Source organism: Zosterops lateralis, assembly GCF_965231275.1.
Source record: "Zosterops lateralis genome assembly, chromosome: 4".
Taxonomy (NCBI): Eukaryota; Metazoa; Chordata; class Aves; order Passeriformes; family Zosteropidae; genus Zosterops; species Zosterops lateralis.
The window spans coordinates 36,486,626-36,508,041 of NC_139765.1; the positions used below are offsets into that span (position 1 = coordinate 36,486,626).

The 21,416-nt window shown below is 40.0% G+C and overlaps 2 protein-coding genes across 2 annotated transcripts in view; one reads left to right on the forward strand and one right to left on the reverse strand.

The window, feature by feature from the left end:
* Nucleotides 1-20,849, reverse strand: part of ZDHHC17 (zDHHC palmitoyltransferase 17) — a 68,383-nt gene extending 47,534 nt beyond the window's left edge. Inside the window, exons 1-2 of the mRNA XM_083860369.1 lie at nucleotides 20,761-20,849; nucleotides 2,418-2,521 (exon numbers count right to left, since the gene is read on the reverse strand). Of these exons, the coding sequence (XP_083716495.1) occupies nucleotides 2,418-2,521; nucleotides 20,761-20,823 (167 nt within the window). The 5' untranslated portion in view covers nucleotides 20,824-20,849. The remainder of the gene's footprint in view (nucleotides 1-2,417; nucleotides 2,522-20,760) is intronic.
* OSBPL8 (oxysterol binding protein like 8) overlaps nucleotides 1-21,416 on the forward strand; it is a 396,216-nt gene that overhangs the window by 236,020 nt on the left and 138,780 nt on the right. The window lies entirely within an intron of this gene.

Consider the following 21,416-nt stretch of genomic DNA (forward strand, 5'->3'; position numbering starts at 1 on the left):
CTGAGAAGTCTGAGGATCTCCGGGGCCCGTGAAAGAAGCTCTGCGCCCTCCCCCTCACAGTAACCTGAGCTTTTTTTTTTTTTCTTTTTTTCCCTTGTGTCGGGGGGTGTTTATTCATTTGTCAATAAACCGGTTTTTTCCACTTTGTTCGAGAAATTCCTTCCCAAACCCAGGGCTGGGGGAGGGGTGGTAGAGGTTTTGTTATTAGGAGATTCCTTTGGAGGTTCTCCCCTAATTCATCCTAAACCAGGACAAAAACACAGTGGAGACTTTCTCTGAAACAAACAATTTTGCTATAATCAAATATAAGATGGCAAAAAAATTACACACACGCTCTAACATCTGCAACATGAAGGTCCATGAAAGGGCAACTTCTAAAGCTACCTAGATGCTCTTGGACATGTTTACAACAAAGTCAGTGAAAAGTGTTCTTTGTATGAATAGGTACTAAAACCAAATACTATGACTTTTACTCCAGCAAAAGTTTCTGCAAAATAAAAAACAGAGACTATTTTTGATACAAAATATGTTGAGGGCCCCAGGTCTTTGTGAGAACTTATAAGAATAATGGATAAAATACACAAACACCAATAAACTCTTTTCAATGAGCCAATAAATGCAATTTATTTGCAATAAATGCAAATAGCTACATCATTTTAGTAAAAAAGTATCGTTCCAAGAACACTGAATTAATTTAGCAGTAGCATTATTTACTTTACTGCAAGTCTTATGATAATTGGTGAGTTTATTTTCTACCTTAAATTTCAGAGGTATTTCCCTTTATGACAGACATCTTTTATAACATGGCCTTCAAAACCTAGTAAATGCTTAAATAAAGGTGTGTCTGAAGGGACACAGCCTCAAGCCACACCAGGGAAAGTTTAAGCTAGATATTGGAAAAAAATTCTTCACAGTAAGAGTGTTTTGGCATTGGAATGGGCTGCACAGGGAGGTTTGAGTCGCCATCCCTGGAGGTGTTTAAAAAAGACCTGATGAGGCACTCAGTGCCATGGTTTAGCTGATAAGGTAATGTTGGGTCAGAGGTTGGACTTGATGATCTCAAAGGTCTTTTCTGACCTAGTTTATTCTGTGATTCTGTGAATTCTCCTTTGAGTCAGGGAAGTGCTGCCTGGATACCACAACTGATCATGTTGACAGTCCCCCTTCCCTGCAATAATAACCATTAGGGCCACAATATGAAACTGCAGTCCTTGTGGTGGGATGTCAACTCATAGCTGTTGGTTCTCGTAAGGAGATCAGAAAAGAAGTGTAACAACTCAGCTGAAAGCACAGATCAGCCTGAATCTGAGGGTTAAGAGGGACAAAGATATTCTAGGTTTTCAAACATGCAATGAGCATACAAGAATAGAAGCAGGTAACTTGTAAAACCACTTCTACTATCAAACACGTTTTCATACTTTTATAAGAAGCAGCCAGTTGGATATCGTGCCAATATTTTAATTCCTCAAAACACCGTAATGTATTATAGGTTGCAGTGCTACTATTAAGTATTTAGAGCAACAACAGCAGAGTCAGCCATCTCTTTCAGGAAGCTAAATTCCTTATAGCTCTGAACAAAAAGTGAAGCAAAGTACATACTTCCTATGCCTAAGCCAGGCCTGTGTCACATGCAGAGCTGCAAAGTCGCTTTCAGTTCAGGCAGGGGGCTTTTTAAGAAAAAAATGCAAGAAAAATCTTCTCTTAAGAAGAAAAAGGCAAATAACTCTGCAAGATTGATAATGGCTTAAGCATCCAAATTAACAATACAATAATAAAAGTTAAAATCTTGAAAATGAACAGAACTATCTCAGTTCATTGAAGAAAAGTGATGGTGGTGATATTTTCTGAATGGCAAACAATAGCAAACTAAAAAATAGTGTCATGACAACTTTCTGGAAAGTCTTGTAAATTAGTGTCTGCTACAGGACTGTGAGACAAACAAATTAGTGCAATACATCTGCATAAAGAGAGCCATTAAATCTGCACTCAGTTTACTCCTGCAGTCATCCTTCAGTACTAAAATCAGTTTTACAGTAGGATTGAGATTGCAAAATCAGAGATAATGGAAGTTAGAGACACATTCTTTCTAATCTATAAATCAAACAAACCCTTATCTTTGCATATAAATGTTGTCTGCTTACCTATCATCACCTATGGAAAATAAACATCAGTACCATTCTCTCTTCCAACAACCTGTCCAGCAACCACCTATATTTACAGCTTACCACAATTCCCCCATATTTTTTTAAACAATCATCATAAATTTGTCATAACAATAATTCTGTAGAGGTTATTTCTGAAATCTTCCACTATTGGATTGAAAAATTATCTTCTACTTCACATAAATAGAACAACCTGTTTTACTGTTTCTAACTGATACAAACACAGACCAATCTAACATTCAAAAATAAACTTACTGTGTGGCTTTGACAATGTCCCAAGTGCTGTAATCATCAATGTGGCTTTTCCGTCCAAGAGATTCACTGTATCCATGGTTATAATGGCTTTGAGGTTTTATTTCCTAAAAAAGACAAATTTGCTTTTAGGACACCCAAATCATCAAGTTTCTGAGAAAAAAAAAATAATTGTATAAGCAAAACTAAAACCAACACACAGTTCAATGTACTATAAAGCCACCTAAATACAGGAGTGGTACATTTCCATATTTTGAAAAGCGGGCCACCCTGCTTTCCTGCTTTTATTCCCCAGGATACTTTTCAAACACTTAAAAAAACCCACGATTTGCAATCACAGGGTTCTGCCAAATCCTACACTTTTTTCCTACTTGTATTTTTACAGAAGGCTAACAAAAACTAGGGACAAATTTCCTTAGGTAATATTGGGTTTGGGGTTTTATTTTTTGGTTTGCTTTACTTTACTTTTATAAAAGTAACATAACATAGGTAGAAAAGCTATTTCCCATAAACTGACCAAGTCTCACTCTGTTACTGCAAATAAGTGTTGCATTTCACATAGCAGAGATTATCTGTGGATGTTTAAGCTGTGGGTCTCAGGAGTAAATGGCATGACCATGATGTGTTCTTCAGCAGATTGAGCTCCCTGACTTAATTCTGTTGATGAAGGGCAACACTTTCAGGCTCAGTGCTCGCCTTGGTGGAATCTATACTCAAACATTGCATTAACACATCACCAGGGCAGTAACACACCATTCCTCTTTACAAACACATGAAAGCTCAGCAAGCTGAAATTGAACAATTAATTTTATACATCTTCTGGACAATTTTCTATGTGTTGCAGATGCTATAGCTGATTGTCTGTGTGCATCAGCCATGCAATTCAGTATAGCTACATAAAAAGCATGAAAACTGCTTTTTCATGAGTGAAAAGGAAAAAAAAAAAGGAGCAAGTTCTCCGCAAGTTTTAAAAATGCATTTCAGTTGATTTCACTAAACTGTGTTGTTTACTTGCAGTTTTCCCCAACATATACTACCATGAGAAGAATTATCTTTAATCTAAACCTGAAAAAACTTTTAAACGCTTTATGAAAAGTGTTGAGTTAAAATAGTTCCAACTTCCACTTAGCTACTGAAATGAGTGATCAACTTGTTTATTATACTATACAGATTTTTAATTTTTTAAAAATAAAGATAAATGAGTCAAGACAATGACCATGTAGTGCACCTAACCTTAACAAGGATGATTCATAGTCACAAATCTCCACTAGTACCTCTCCCTAAAGGTGTAGGTTGCCCTGTTAGCTCAGCTAAGAGATGTACTACAGCCAGGGAGAGTTCCAATTGCCAGCAGCAGCTGGCCTTCCTATTTCTCAAGTTCTCTCAGCTGGGCGGTAATTTCTGCAAAAGGAGATGTTGGGCACAATGAGAAATAACTTCTTACTGTGCCCAGGTGTGACTAGTGAGCCAAAGTGTTTTCCTGCTTCCCGGGGCATTAACCAGCTCTCCATTGAATGGACAGGAGTTCAGCTGAACTGCCCCTCACCCTCAGATGTTACTCATCTTGGCGGCTATTTTAAAATACAATTTCTACTCTAAAATTACTGCATACATTATCTCTTTTAAAGAGGCAAAAAACCCTCTAAGTTCTGAAACCCACATTTTAAGTATTTCTAGATCTCAAAATGCTGAAGTACCACTTAGGCAGAAGTCTAAAAACTTTGGCTATCAGTTATAACTTCAGAGTAAACTATCAAGAAATTAGTCTAGTTGCAAATATGAAAACCCTCAATAATAATTTAAAAACTGAGTAACTTTAGTTGAGCATGTTTGTATTCATTACATACAATATACCTATTCCAGACAGGAGGAAAATAAATCCAAGTATGAATTCCTAATGCAATAAGTACATTTTGTTGCACTAAATTAATATAGTAATTTACACCATCAGAAAAATTATGAAAATTTATACACTAAAAATTCAAGAAATCAAAACATTTAGAGCTTTAAAACCAAGACACAGTTTACACTGATGATTACGGCAGCAAGTCTGCATTTTCAAAACAAGCTTATTCTTATGCATGACTTTTCTCCAAAAAACCATTTTTTTCCATTTCATGCTGTACCTAACTGATCAGCAGATTTTATATATATATATATATATAAATTTTTTTTTACCACAATGTTATTCTGACGCATTTAGTTTTTCTTCACTAGCCTGAAAAATTACCTAGATGAACCAATCAAGCATTGCCAGCCCAGCAGGAAGGTTGCTCTGTTGCCATCTCTACAGGAGAGACAACCTAAAAATGTAACAGGGCATCTGCTGTCGTCCAAATAGTATGTTACAACCAATCCTCTTACAATTTAGAAACACAGCTTTGCTTTGTATCTGAAAAAGGCAACAGCTTAACCAAACCTTTTTTTTCCCCCCAGCTACTAGATAAGCCAGAGCCTTATCTGGAGTAAAAGATGCTGGAAAAGATACCAGAGATCATTACAATTTAAAAGAGAAAGTAAAATATAAGAGAAGGCTATATTCATTATTTTGTCCCACATGGTTTTTTGGTTTTTTTTCTTTTCCATCATATTAGGAAGAGAGCAGGATTTATACCATCTCTGTTAACCGAGTATTCCACCATACAAGAGCAGCAGCGTTATCAATTTGTAATGCTCAGACCTCGAAATGCTAAAAGAATAAGTAGACCTGAACAAAAAGCATTCACAGTCAGTCCTGGAGCATCTTAATGAGTAGACAGGAGTTTGATGTATTTTTTTAGCCTCCCACAGGTACTGGAAAGAGAAAAGTCTCTCTAACATTTATTAAAAACAAACTGAGACACTCGGGCTGGTTTTCAGTAACACATTCATGTATCAGACATTTTTACTAACCTGCATTTTCCTGACCACTTCAAGCAAGTAAACCCAGTTTCTGTTCCATTAAGCCTGCACTAGCCAGTCAAGAGAGCATTCCCAAGCAGTACAGTACATTTCTGCCAGCCTAGAGTGATCATGAAATCACTTATGATACTAATGTTTTCACAAAAAGGTTTATGGGACTACGACAAAACCTTAGGTGTTAATTAATAACCATGTAAATTCAAAAAGTGAGAGGTGATATTAGCTCCTGTTATACCAGTTTTCTAATAACTTAAAGGCAATCACTTAAAAATATATATATATATTCCTTCTGTACTGATAGTATCTCTGAATTACTCTAGTTAACAGAATTCAAAAGTTTCAGTATACACTAATGCAAAATAGCTCAAGTGAAAAAAACACTTGAGGTGATGGCAGGTGAAGCATGACAAGAGTGAGCAAAAAACAATTCTGCCTTCCCCCCAGTACAAACATGAGCAGCTACAATCCATTTGTTTAATATAAAGACTCAAAACAAACATAAACTTAAAATAAACCCTATATTTCATAATTTATTGAGAGAGTTGAGTTTGTATTTTATGTTTAGGAATAGTTGAAACAATTCCTAAAATCTCCAAAGTTTTATGAACATCACAGTCTCCAAAATCATACCATGGAGTCTTCTACACCACAGTGTAAACTGTGGAAAAAAGGATGACTTTAGATGCACCTGAGAAGAATATGCAGACACTGCTCATTTTGGAAGTAAATCTTTAACAGTAAATCACAGCAAAGCAGATAAAATCTGAATTCTCAGCCAATATAGTCAATTCTCTGCAGCCTGGACATAGATTCCCAATGTTAAACTCAAAATTTATCACTCATTATTATCTGTGCAACTTGACAGTACCATGCTGGCTACTTCAAGTGCCATTCTATGAGGGCAACTCTTACCTGGCATTTTGAGCACCAAGTTTATGACTCTAATCTGCAGAGTAACCTCTGGGTTCCTAAGTCAAAAAGCTACCACAAATCAGAAGAAAACCTGGATTTTGTGACTCAAGTAATACTTGATTCACCTGGTGATAGGTGATTTGGACCAAGTCAGTGCAAATAATGCTGTTACACACTATGCTTGGCTGACAAGGCAAAAATGAAAGAAGCAAGGTAGCAGCTAGGAACTTAAAATAAATTTTTTCAGAGTTCTGAAATTCCTGTGCAGGCCTAGAGTACAGGAATATAAATGCAGAAGACCAGTTTTTCCTAATTATTCTAGAAAGAATGATTTAGAGAGAAAAAACCAAAGACTGATACTAAGAGAATGCAACATTCTGCCACTAACTGGGCAAGGTACCAATACCAGGAAATACCAGGAAAACAAATGACAGGCCTTGAGAAGACCTGCAATGCGTGGATGCAAACAAGGTATCTGCTCAAGGGGACACATTTCCCAATGCCAAACGTTTAGCACAGCAACTTAAAAGACTACCATATACTAACTAAACTCAATCTCTTTTCATACACATTGCTACCTCAGACAATGGTTTCAGCAGGCACAGCCATCAGACACTGCTGTAACACACCCAGGCCAAAGCTCCCCGTGCCCAGGCGTGGCACCTGCTCACCCCAGCAGGACCAACCCCAGTGGTGCTGCACTGGGGGGAATTGGCCCAGCGTAGGTCATTTGCTTTGGCAGCTAAACTACAAAGAAATCACACCCAGGACATTTACACAATGAGTTAACAAAAAATAGTAACACACAGAATAGAGATTACTTCCTACAACTTGCTGGACAGTAAAGAAAGCTCAACTTTTAAATTCTACAGTGATCTAGATTACCTGCTTCCCACTACTAAAGGAATAGAAATAAGCATTAAAAAGTGAAAAAAGAATCAGTAGAGACTTTAAAGTTTCCACTTAAAAGAATGAACCTCTCCTAGATTCATACACCCTCAGACAAATTTTAGAAATGCACTTTAAATTCTTGAAACTACTATGACTTTTTTAAACATATGATATGCCAGATTGATAATAAAGTAGCAACATAACATTTTGAGCCTAGAGTATAAACTGCATTCACAAATGGCTTCAACAACACTTCTCAAGTGTTAAAATATTTTCCCTTTTTTTGATGAAAATATTTATTCTAGGAAAATTTAACTTTTCAATGATGATATGCTGTTAAAAACCCTAAACAATCAATTAAAAGATGAAAAGCTAATTGAAACCCAAGTGCACTTGTTTTTTGCTACTTTGATCTTGACAATGGCTCTTCCCCAGTTGAGTGAGGAAGACCAGTAAGAAGGTAGCAGAGCAGAGGCCTGATGTCACTGATTAAAAAAAGGCAAGTAGCAAACACTAGATTTCCAGTTGTTTCATCCTGTTTCAGGGAGTCATGTTCAAGCAGGACTTGAGCCAGAAGAGTTACCTTTGCTAAAAGGGAAAGGTCATTCCTGAGCCCACTGTTCCCCACTGCTCTGGGTTCCAGCTCCTGCTGCCGAACTCAAGGCAGATTTGGCACTTGGAGCTGTGGTCGCACCATGCCCACTCCTCCCATTGCAGGAAAGGGGCAGGGGGATCAACAAGACACAGAAAAAACTCAATCTTTAAGTAGGAAAGAGAGCTAAATCTGCTTCTCCTGTGAAAACAGGCTCCAGAGCCACTGACAGTGGGAAAGCAAGCCAACAGAAGGTAGTGGGAACATTTCTGCACCTGCCAATTGTTAATCTGACTAAGTAATCATGGACAACAAACTTCAACTTTTATATAACCAAGAAGCTGGGCTGACAGGTTGAAGAAAATTATTCTGCTTAGAAATTACTAGAGTTGGCTGGTATGGAAGGTTGCAAGAAAGACAAATTCTGCTCATCTGTAAAACTGATATTTGGTTCCTTCATTCCTACCAAGGATCACTTCTTCTGGATGAGCATCCACTTCAGTGACTATCCTTTGACAAGGCCCAAATCACTCACATGCATCTGTGACTACTTTGACATTACTCATTAGTCACAAAATGTGCAGATTGCTTGCACAGATGCACAAGTAATGCAGTGTAGGAAAAAAAAAAAAAAAAAACAACAACAAAACACCACAAAATAACAAAAGAGAATTAAAAAATACATATTTTGGTAAAAAAAGAAACAACACAGAAAAAAAGCAAACCCCCTCTGGAAAACAGGACCAGTAAGATGGGGAAAGAGAAGATAATGCAAAATATGAAATGTAACTCCAAAGGAAAAAGCATGAAGTGCAAGGGAGAGGTGAGGGGAAAATGTTTATTCTTGAAAGCTCTGCTAGTATCGGCATTTCCAATCAGTCCTCCTCATAACCAAATGCATAAGTTGTGCTCATTTCCCCCCAACACTCAAAGCTTTCAATCTTTTCCAATAAAAAAGCCTAAATGAAATGAGCTTAAGAAGGACACTGAGAATAGTATTTACAGAAATAAAAAAAAGTTATGCACGAAAGAATAAGATGACCAAGACTGAATTAATCTGAGATAGTGTCATGGGTTGAAACAGTATCTCTCTGCTAGGACCTTGGAATTCTATGGACAGGACAGGCACCTATGGCGGGGGGGGGGGGGGGGGGCAGGTTTTGGACTTCACATGCAGTTCTGACCATTCAGAAAACAGAAGGCGACTTTTGGTAATACCCATATAAAAGCTGAAGCTGGGTTGGAGACACTTTCTCCCCCCTCCGGCGAGCAGGTAACTCATGGGCAGCTGAAGAGAGCCCGGCTCAGGCCCTGGCCGCCCCAGGAGGGCCGGGCCCGGCCGGGATCCGGGAGCCGCTGCCCCAGGGCAGGGCAGGGGAGGCGGGGCTGCAGCTCCGTGTGTCTGGGCCGGGGCAGGGATCGGGCTGGGCTGTGGCAGGACCGTGCCCCGGCCCTCCTGTCTGCCGGCACCCCTGGCCCGGGGGGAGGCTGGGATCTCTCCCTCCCACTCCACGCTGGGCTTTACAGAGCAGCTGGCAGCGGCTGGAGCCATCAGATGGAGGGATGGAAGACAAGGTGTCCATTTGCGGCTGCCGCGCAGAGATCACCGGAGCACCGCCCGCCGGGACAGGCTTTAACTCTTTACTAACACAGAGTGAGACTTTAAACCCCAATCCTTCTCGGAGATGAGAGAAAAGGCCAAGCTGGAGACATGTGGAGGGACAATATGGAGATCTCAAAGTCAGTAAAAAAAGACTGACTTTTTTTTAAGTGATAGAGATGACGAGTTGCCTTGGTTCTAGGCTGAAAATATCTGGATTTTGGTAACAAGATAATCTTCTAAATCGTGGACAATATAAATTGGGGAGATGATTTGTGGATTTGAGCAAAGGTATCTGTGATGAACTCAGTGAATATTTTTGTGCCCCCGTGAGAGTTGAACAGACAGAGATGAGAAAACGCCCTCTGCCAGTGAAGAAGTGAGGAGACCATCTCTGCTCCCTGAGTTGAAAAACATCCTGTTTTTTCTGAAACAGCTCATTTTTAAAAGATACCACCCCAGTTTGTGAAACCCATGGCCCATAGGTAATCATGGGAAAGGCTACCTGATATAGGAAGTTCCACAGACGTAGATTCTCTGGGCGGGCTGCTTTTGTGTGAAAGTTACCAAACCACAGGAGTGACTTCTCTCTCTCTCAAAGACTGAATGAAAGACTGTTTTATAAGTGGTACTGACCCGGAGTTCTGAGTTTTGCCTCTTTACATTGTTTGTAGAAAATGAAGAGTTCGTAGTGAGAGGTTTTTTTGAGTGTGGCTTTAGAAATTAATTTGTGTTGGGTTTTATTCTTTTTTTGTCTTTTCTTATTTTACTTCTCTTACTGTATGTTAATAAAATCTATCTGGTTTTGCTTCTTAGTTGAGCCTGCTTCTGCCTTTTCCTCCCAAAATCCTATATCTCAGTTAGCAAACAAATTGGGCAAATGTAAAACTTCCACATAAATGGTGCCGTGACTTGGATAAGCAAACCTAAACCACAACAGACAGCAACTTCCTAATTCACAATTATACATAGCAGAAGGATATGAATAGGTCAATATTCCTGCTCGGCCATAAGGAGGGGAGGAAAAGAACTGCTGCTTACAGCTGCCACACATGGCTCTGGTAGGCATTAGCAGATGGCCAAGACTGCTTTTCCTTTAACATTCTGCGAGGTTGCTGCAAGGAAGCCACGCCATGATCAAAATCAGACACTCAAATTCTGAATGGTGACCAAGATCATTGAGACTTAAAGAAAAAATACTAACAAGTTTCAAAATAAAAGGTTCAAAATAGAAGTATTACCTTCCACAAAATATTGCATGCTATTGCCTCTGTTTCTTAATGGAAACAAAATAATTTCTTTTTAATTGATGACTACACTGTTTTCATATCTGGCTGCAGTCAGATACTCATAATAAAATTGGAAGTGACTGCAACTGTTTCAGGGAAGCTGAATAATAATCCTCATGTATGTGTGTTACATTTAGCAGGACTACTGGAGGTTAGTATTAAAGGATTCCTTCCCCCATATTTGGATGTTCAATTTCCCTGTTCTTCATTTACTGCAATATAGTGCCTTTTAGTTTGCTCTCCCAGTTTTCCTCCTACTTTTAAAAAGGTGCAAGAATCTATACAGACAAATTTATACATAGTTATTTGCATATTATAAACACCCACATTCATTTATATACACAAAAACTAGTCACTCATGAATCCACATTAATAGAAAAATGCTCACTAAATACAAGCAAATCAATCAAACACAACAAAAACACAAAAAAGAGATACTGCTGGTATTTGAATAGTTTTTATGGAAGATTCTCTTCTTAAGTTTATGGTAACTTTCCTTCCCCTGCCCCTTCAGCTAATTCTGCAACACATGAAGTCACAGAAACAGAGGCTCACATGTCTTAGTGTTAGAGGGAATCACGATTAACCCTTTACAGGCATAAGAAGAGTAGATTTTTCTTCTCTAGAAACCAGTTTCTCCCAACATTTACTGCTGCAACAGCTAATCTAACTGTTGACTGTCATCAGCTGGGGACAGTCTGATCCTTCCCATAGTCACACCAACACCCAGCCCAGAAAGTTAAGAATTCTCTAGGGCTATGTAGGTCCATAACTTTGAGGAGCCAGAGTGTTCAGTAGCTATGAGCTGTTAGATTGTCTGGACTGGGATGATTCACATACACCTTCAGTTTAGCTAATCCATGCTACAAAATTTCCACCAAAACAAGACTACATTCTGCATAAAAAAAAAAAAAAAAAAAAAAAAAAAAAAAAAAAAAAAAAAAAAAAAAAAAAAAAGAAGAAGCATGTCATACCACTTTTTTTATTAACTGATCAAATTATGCATTTAAAACAAAAAGTTCAGTGTTTGGCTTGCAAATATGTACCATCAGACTTGCCTTCCTTTGATCCTTAACCATTAACATTAGGATTCTCTCTGCCCCCATTATAGCACTAAATTACACAAAATGAGTATGACACGATAAAATGAACTTCTATTCAATGGTGTTCCTGTTACTGTTTTCCATTACTTTTTCCATTTTACTGCATTTTGTGAAGTCTGTTCAGTTTACCTCCTATAATTTTGGTCTAATTGCAGTTTCTTGACGCACTAAAAGAAAAGATGCATTTATGAAAATCCCTACAGAAGCCAATTATAGAATACATATACAATGGAAATAAATCTGTGTCTAATACTCAGTCTTTTTTAAATCAATCTATAGTTTAAGTTGACAATGCTTTCTTTAAAAAGTGGTGAAATAGATTGAGAAAAGCCTCACCTCAAACACCATAAAGCAGTCCTTTTGCTGCTACAGATTTCCACCCACATGCAAGTCAGGCATCACACAGAGAGCATAATCCTGCATACTCTCCAACATGGATCTAATTTTTTACATAACAAGTTAGAGATGCTCAACTAGAGGCCTTAATCCAACCACTCTATGCAGAGGTCAGAGCTCATGTGATTTAAAGCACAGCTGATAACGATAAGTTTCATGTCTTCAAAACATGCACCCACAACCAGTTCATTGTTTTCTAGTAATTTCCTTGAAGATGCTCCTAAATAGAGCAGTCTTATACTTTAGGAAGCCACAGCTTCACAAAGAGGCTTTTAAAGAGGCCTTGTATTTGCACAGACAGCACCAAAAGCGCATGTTTTAAAAAGCGCTACATTTACTAACATTTCTAAAGGTTAAAAAAATTAAAAGCTTAAAATGCTATGGTGTAAAGCTCACTAAAAAACTTTTGTTTAGTCAGCAACTTACATCAACATGTACATTTATCTTTTTGGCTTTCTTTTCAAGGGGTGTTATATTATGTTCTCAGCCAAAAATCTCTGGACTTTGGCAAAAATGGAACTATTCTTTTTCCAAGTGACTTACACAGGTCTAGGTTTCATAATACATGAGGTTACAGAGCCATAAACCTTGAAAAAATAATCCCTGAAAGACCTAGCATTAGGAGTCAGTCATGAGATTAATGTAAAAACATTTACATATTTCACTCTGTTAAAGTGCTAAACTTCAAAAATGCACCCAAGTATGGGGACTGCCAGCTCCCCATCGACCTTCTGTCAATGCTTTAGTGCACTCGACCCTTCCATGAGCAGCTTAGTGAACTGGCAGAAAGTTATTCACAGTGGTTTTTTTACTGGATACATTTTCTACTGATTTACTTCCAGCTGGCTCATACTGGGACCAGACAAGCATCACTGGCATGTGAGTACAGCCAGAATCATCTCAATCACAATCAGCTTAAGACAAGCTAAAAGTGACCTGCAATCAGGCAGGTGATCACACTGCTGGTACTGGCTGCACCTTCTCCATTACCTCTTGTGCATTCTCACAAGAGCACAGTAAAGGTGACAGATCAGGTCACAGACCCATCCCCCCAGGTCACCCAGTGGCCACACAACTGCAAGAGCTCACTCCAAGACAGGTGAGGAGCTGTGTCTGGGTTCCACCATGGCCTGAGACCAGTTTAAACTCAATTATAAAATCACATCCTTAAGGGGCAGCAATGCTGGTGTTCTCAGAGTATGCTCTGACGTCCTCCCTCTCTTGCCACTGCACTCACTCCTGGTTTGAGTCATCTTCTGATCTTGAGCAGCTTTCCAAGCTCTGACCACAGCATTCCCACTATCCTCCACTTCTGGCACCTCCTCCTTCATAGAGAGAAGCAAGGAAACACTTCTATATACCTCAGGGCATCCTACAAGTGTAGGAAGAAATTACTAGATCTCAGAATTGCACAAGACAAATTATAGTCTAATGTTACACCATGTACTGGGCGTGACAGGTCCAAGGCTTCGATTCAGCCAGGCTCCCTTTGCCTTCAGAAAAAGCTTTCTACTTTGCTCCACAGTCTCATTTGTAATATACCCCAGTGTTTCTCTCAACTCCAAGGATACCATGAAAGTCAAATCTTTATCTCATACTGTCTTTGAAAAGCCTCAGAGGACAGTGTGCGTGCTGAAATATCAATTACTGAGGTTGCTCTATCTAAACACATCAGTACCAGTGGCAATATTGTTCAGTTTTCAAGCAAACAGCAAACAAACATTTTCCTCCTTAATTTGTAAATTTTCTTCCACATCCATAAAGTTTTGTTACTTTCCTAAGCAAACAGACAAACACAGTGAAACAAGCACTGCTGAAAGACTGATCTGTGAAATCTGAGAGAAATAAAGCCTGTGCTTAATAAGTAAAGGTAAAGTGAATCAACACAAATATGGGTCAAACCAGACATACATTAAGAGGGCCTGTCTCAAAACAAAACTTTAACTTTAAAATCAACTACTGCCCAAATCAGAAGAAGGTACATAGAACAAAAATTGTAAATGGTTGAAAACTAGTTTAAGTGTTTTACCAGATGCCCAAGAAGTGACAATTTTACCACTGAGAAAAAGATCAGAGTGGTAAAAAACTGTGCCATTTACAAAGGGAACTGTAACAAAACAACTCTAAAGAAAATCTTGTAAGAATGCCAAGTGAAGCATTGGCAATGACCATGACAAATCAGAAAAACATGAAAAAACAAAATGCTAGCAAAAGGATACAATACCTTCCTAACCCTAGAAGGGCAAGCACCATCCTAACAATAAAAGAAATTAGCAGAAGTTGTCAAAATTAAAAGTAAAAATGATAGAACTGTCAATAAAAGCACAAACCCACAAAATCTGAAAATGTTTGCTAAGTGCAGAACAAAAAGTCTGACCAAAAAATTTAAACTGCCCCAATAAAATGCTTTCTATAGAGCAAGTATTAAACTACTGTAAAATACTGGTTGTTTGGGTCAACTATATAGTCCAAAAGATGTGAATATTCCTATTCATTAAGCCAGAAGAAACTCCTGCAGTCTGGATACAAGATGACATGGGTTATAAACTGTAACCATTTTAAGTTATTGCTGGCTTTTCTAGGTTTTGATATTAAACTGACAAAAAAGCAAATACTAGTAATAGAGCAAACTAGCAAAGATTAGTACCATGGCTTCACAGGAAATTAAACCTGTCACTTTCATTTGATAAATTAGTAGCAATGGTCAAACACAGTTAATGTCCAAAGTGTTTGGTTTCGTCAAGAAATTGGAACATAATTAAAGTTAATGTGGTTTATCTTGCATGTATTAAAAACTACAGGTAAGCAAGCTTTTTTCTTATGATTTGCTTTGTGACTATTCTACATACTCTCCTAGTTCAGGAATATGCTCCAAAAAAACCCTGTCCTGGTTTTTTCAGTAGTTCCCATTTTTAAACTCCCAGAGAAGTGTCAATATGAAAACACTAAGCAGCTTTCAGACGCTGTACCTTGACCCACCCTGTTCCACCATTGTCGGCAACCTAGAAGTAAACAACAGTTAGAGATAATTCTTACTGGGAGGGGAGGGCAGGGAGTGTGTGGAGAGAGAAAAAGGGAATAACTAATACTCTCTTATGATACAACTTGGGACAGGACAAAATTAGGAGTTTTAAATATCAACAAAAGCTAAGTTCTATCTAAAATAAAGACCTATCCTAGAAACTACCTCAAAAGGACGGTCGTGATCTGAGTACAAGTTTCCAGTGTGACACAGTTCCCAATAAGACCAGCACAAATATATGTATGGGGAATGATGAGCAGGAATCACAGGATGGATGGCCTTGGTTGGAAGGGACCATCTAGTTCCAACTCCTCTGCCGTGGCCAAGGACACCTGTCAGCAGAGCTCAGAGCCCCACCCAGCCTGGCCTTGAAGACTTCCAGGGATGGGTCATGCAGAGGGCATTTACTGACTGTCAGAACACTGCTCTGCTCCCAAGCTCCTGCAGCAGCCACTGCACTGACAGCAAAGCCATTGATGCTTTCATGTTTTGAAACACTGAAAGAACGAAGGAACATGAGAGACTCCAAAGGGTCAGGACGACAACAGACCATAACAGTAGTGTAGGGATCTGATAATCATCAGCACATTAAACAGATACAGACAGACCTATATTTGGATAGATATCTCGCAAGATGTAATGAACAGAAATAAATTAAATTCAGACTAGAAACATGTTTAAGTCTTAAACAGACTAATTAAATTTGAGGGCAACTTTGCCAGTTATGCAATATGACCTATTACCATAGGATTTTATTTTCTTTTTTACTTTATAATTAGCACTCTGGCAATAAAAAGAATTAGTTTAAAAAACTTCAGCCTGTGATATAAGGTTGGATTAGACCTGCAGTCCTTTCCATCCTCAACCTCTGAAGCCACCCAAGATACTCAAAGCAAGGCTCAATCTTCAATATCAAGTATGCTAATTTGTCTGAGACTTCACAGTTCTGTTGTACTTTCTAAGCAGTATAATAAGTGATACCTGATCTTTGACTGAGCTCACAAATGCAAGACTAGTCTCTAGAGTGATCCTGACTAAACATCACAGCAAGTCTTGCATCTGTACAGGACAATTAAGAACAATCAGCACTCAAGCAGAACCCCAACAATATCTATAGAATTCCACAGAGAACAGAGCTGGAAAGTCAGGCCTTTCATTGAAATTCTGAACAGGAAAAATTAGAACCAAGCTATTCACAGTAGGTTGACTTGTTTTCTTCAAATCACCAACAAGAAATACAACTGTATATGCTTTTAACTTCCTAGGTAGTTACAAATTGAACCACAAGGAAAGAGACAAAGATAAGAATGACAGCTTCCATCTGGAAAAATTCCTGTCAAACAGAGCCCATAACTGTTAAAACTGCTTTTCAACTTTGCAGGAAGATTGTTCTTGGACAAGATTTTTTTAATGCCAAGAGATGTCTGTAATAAACAGTAACTTCCATCTTTCTCAAATACATCCCACAGCACCTGACACTGGTAAATGCACTACACTGAAGTAACAAACCAGATCTTCATCCCCAGTAATAGTTCTGACCATTTAGGAAGAGATGCAGCTCTCGACAGCTGCAATACCTCTGGCAGTTAGAGCCATACTAGGCACACATCTAGAATAATACAAAGGTGCATTACAAGCAAAATCCATTTTCTAAGATTCTTCTGCCTTCCTGCCCCTTGAATTTCACAATAAAACATCCAAACCTATCATCATCTACCACAGAAGAGTCAGGAATTCACTCTTATTTAGAAGATCCAAAGAATTTAAAGTCAAGTCTGTTGGCCCACTAAAATAATTTAACCAGAGGATAACAAACATAACCAGCATGAGCAGCATTCCCATTCCAGGACTACACTGTATAAAAGGACGCAGAGATTGCTCTTCTGTCACCAGAAACCCAAACAGTGGGAGAAGGAAACAAACCAGCAGGGACTACTTAGCCCAGAGTTACTCTGCCATCTCAGAGTGCTCTGCATCCCTCGTAATGCAGCTACCACACCACACTGCTGGTCAACCAATGCCGTGTCCATTCTGAGACCTGCACCCACGGGGCTGCCTTTGGCCAATCCTACTGAAGAATTCACGTGTACGAATCACAGTCACTCCTCTATATTCACATACTTCACACAGCGCTCAGTTATCCATTTGTGGAATTAAGAAACTTGCATTTGGTCAATAGAAAGATCTCTGAACTCCAGCTGAAAACATCAACAGCTGGATAATCCAGCACTGCCCTCCTTCCTGCATTACAACGATTACTCACTCTCAGCATTTACCACTTGTGCTTTTCAGTTTGATCCCATTCAACTTCACTTTCCAGTCACTGGGTCTTGTTAAGCATAAATTGAATAAAGCACTGGATTTCAGTAAGAAAATAATTCACATAGGCGAATAAAAAGATACCTCTCACTTTTTCAGATAATGTGACCAGGGCTTTTTTAGGCCTTTTACCATAAGGCATTATTAAAATAATTTTTAATCCTTTTCCATACTCCTGACTATTTAACAATAATTTTTAAAGACAAAATGTCATCATTAGCATTACCACATGTTCAGCCAAAAATGAGCTCCTTGTTCTTATACATTTTTAAACAAAGCATTATACTCTGAGAAGTTCTGCTGAATTGCTTGTTCATGTTTGTATCCTATCAGTCAATAACTTTTGGGATACAATCCCATGCATATGCTCCTTACCTTCAGTGCACTACTGTGAATACAGCTGCACTAAGCTGTGCCTTGCTTTACCAGCATAATTTCACATGAATTCTAGATGGTTTTGTACAGTTCCATCCTCCCTGCTATGCACCCATCCATCTTGTTTGTCTGCAAGTTTTATTATTGACAATTTTGATACTACATCTAAATCCTTACAGAAAAAAAACTGAGTCTAGCAGTCTAACTCCTCCAAGACTTTTATGAACAATGAAATTCAGGAATAATCCTAACAACTATTTCCAAGTGGTATCAGTTAGCCAGCAGTTCTCCAAGCATTTATCACATACTATAACATCACTGTACAAGTATCACATGTGCAGTTAATATTATTTGTTGCACTTCACCACTAAAATTACCTTCAGAAGCTCTGTGGTTCCACTAGCAATCTCACAGCTAGGAAAGTGGGATCTACACTGTCATCCTAAACTGAGTTTGTCATAAGGCAGAATAAATATCCTTGGAAAGAGTCGACTACTTAAGTGCAGCTTGCATTCCTGAGGGAGGGAGCAAGGAAGGCCCAAGAACTCAACACAAACCCCATCAAAAGCCCTCCCACCATAAGTTTCCTAAAGCATTCATATTTCCATCAGTTTCTATCTCTTCTTACTTAAACTACTGAATCATTTTAAACTGAGTCTTCCACAAACAAATAAAAAGATCTCCTAGAATGACAGTATTTAAGTAACTTTTCACTACTCCTTCGAACCTCTTTCCTACAACAATAGTATTGTATTCATAGTATTTCATGGCAAAATGCAAAGCCTTAGAGCCCAGATAAAAACAAACACACCCCTTAAAAAACTCCAAAAGAAAACAAACAAACAAAAAACCCCAAAAACTTCAAACAATTTGAATGCAATCCAAATTAGTCGATACAAAAAGACAGTAAGAAGCAAAAACCTCATCAAAAAGGCTCACAAAGAATACCTGAAAAAGATACCGACAATAAAATACAGCACCATGAAACAAAAAAAATGGTTAAGATTGTGACAGTCCTATAAAAAGCATCAGTTTTACATGTGTACAAATGTTGAATCTGATTATATGTTCCAACGTCACTACTTACATAAGGACATAGTGCTATTTTCTTAAAAAGTGGAAATCACCATGTGTGGAGGCCCCTGACCTTCAGAAAGGACCGAGCACAGATGCAGCGCATTGTTCAGGGGCAGCTCTGTGACAACACAGCCCCGCTACAGCACACAAGCATTCAGGTTTTAAAGGAGCATTTCTGGAGTGTCTGTTAACAGCCAGTCTGTCTCACCACCAACATGAAAAACATCCTTCTCTTTTAAAGCTTATCTGCATAAAGACTTCGGAGAATAAGGAAACACTCTACAAATCCATGTAGACACAATCTTGTAAGATCTAGTCAGACACTCAGCATTTCTGGAAAAATCGAGTAAAACTCCCTCCAAACTAGTGATATTTATTGTGTATTAAAAGACTCCAGTTGATGCTACAGCACACAATATATACTAACTTCCTTTCCCATCTTTTGTGCACACATTCAACTTTATGTATCAAAGGTACAGTATGAAAATTCTACCAGATTAATAGCTAGACTACCAGTTTGAGAGATTTTAGTTTGCTATACACTAATTTCTCAAAGTTAACAAACACCAGTCCTCAATCTTTAAAACACAATGAATTTCTGACAAGCTGTAAATGCTCTTTATTCCATTTTCCAGTCTTAGATTGCCTATCTAAAGTTTCCACAAGTTAAGAACACTCTCTTTCAAAGAGCATCAACATCCTGTAGTCTGGATCACTACTGAAAACTTGTGTCACTTCTGAAAATCATCAGACATTGCTACCGAGGATATTGCATTTAACTGACTCCAGTTAGGCTGAAAAAACGTGTAGCAACAGTCTACACACATCCCTTAAAATAAATCCCAAAAAAACCCCAAACCAACAACAACAAAAAAATCGAGACACATACTTGGGGTTTATTGCTAGCTTCAGAACAGACTGTTCTATTCCAAAGTCACGGGCACGGTTTAGAGAGGTAGAGCAGGTAAGGGACACAACCACATATAGAGGCCTACAGAGCCTTTCAGTCATCAAATAAACTAACAGCCTTTTAAGATACTGTTTAAGGAAAAGATACCATCTGTTTAGCAAAAACCTGGAGCCTGACATATGCACTTATCTGTCTTTTAGGCTGAAAAATCAATTCTTACAGCCCTTAACGTATCCGGTGACAAGTCTACATGTAAAAGCTTTTCTAAACTATTAAAAATACGTTTCCAAACAATCATACTAGTCCTCAAGAATACACACATGGTGCTGACAAAGGTGGGCGGCACAATAGAAGGGCAAAAAAAATGGCACGAAATGACCTCTACATGTTACCTGCAAACATTCCCCCCGCCGTCAACACAGCGGAAAGAACAGACCGCTTGCTCTCAAAATAAGCCCACGCCACGGGGAGCGCTGGGCTGGATGGGGCCAGCCCTGACCTGCGGGTGAGCTGCAGACCAGGGCCATCCAAACCCAACGGGAAACGTTTATTCCTGCGGGCCGCTCCCCCGGGGCAGCCGGGCCGGGGCGGGCCCGACAGGGGCCGGGGCGGGGGCACCACCCGGGGCGCCTCTGCCCCGCCGCTGCTTCGCTCCCCGGCTAGGGGCGGGCGGGATGGCCGGCCAGGGCGCACGGGGGGCCGGCGGCAGCCCCTGCACCGCTCCCCGCCACCGCCACCGCACCCGCCTCCCCGCCCGGCCCGGCCCGGCCCTGCCCACCCCGGCCCGGCGCCGCCGCCGCGCACACCCAGGCCGGCGGCGGGGGGCGGCGGCACACCTCCCGCCCTCCGCGCTCCCCGCCCGCCGAGCCCCGCTCCCCCCGCCCCACGGCGGAACGCCGTCCGGCCGCGCCCCGAGCCCCGCTCCCGCGCCGCGCTCCCCGCGGGCGGGCCGATCGCACCTCGGGGTGCAGGATGGGGACGCAGCCCGCCTCCTTCTCGTACTCCTCCAGCGGCGCCGCCATCTTCCTGCCAGCCCCGCGCCCGCTGCATGCCGGGTACTGCGCGTGCCCGCGCCGCCGCGCGCCGCCGCGTCCCCTCAGAGCCCGCGCGCGGGAGGGACGGGCTGGTGCGGGGTCGACCCGGAGTGTGCGGTGTTTGTGCATTTATATACACCACTGCTCACACAGGGGCTGTGCGGTGTTTGTGCATTTATATACACCACTGCTCACATAGGGGTGTGCGGTGTTTGTACATTTATACACACCACTGCTCACACAGGGGGTGTGCGGTGTTTATACATTTATATACACCACTGCTCACATAGGGGCTGTGCATATATGTCTGTACATCCGCCGTGTGTTTGGAGACAGCAGTATCAGTTCTGCTGGAATCAGTATTTAGTATAGCATAGGTTTGCGGAGATACTCCTGATGAGGAGCAAGGCTCGTTACAAGTTGGATTTTGAGCGAAAAAAGAGCCCTTCACCTTCTACCTTTAATGTAGATTTGGTTCTGCACTAAGCAATGTCTGTCCATTTTTCGTTGGGAGTTATCTTCCATGCCTGGTAGGGTAGCGAAGGAGAGCACGGGAAGAAAGCAAGAAGGTTTTAATTATG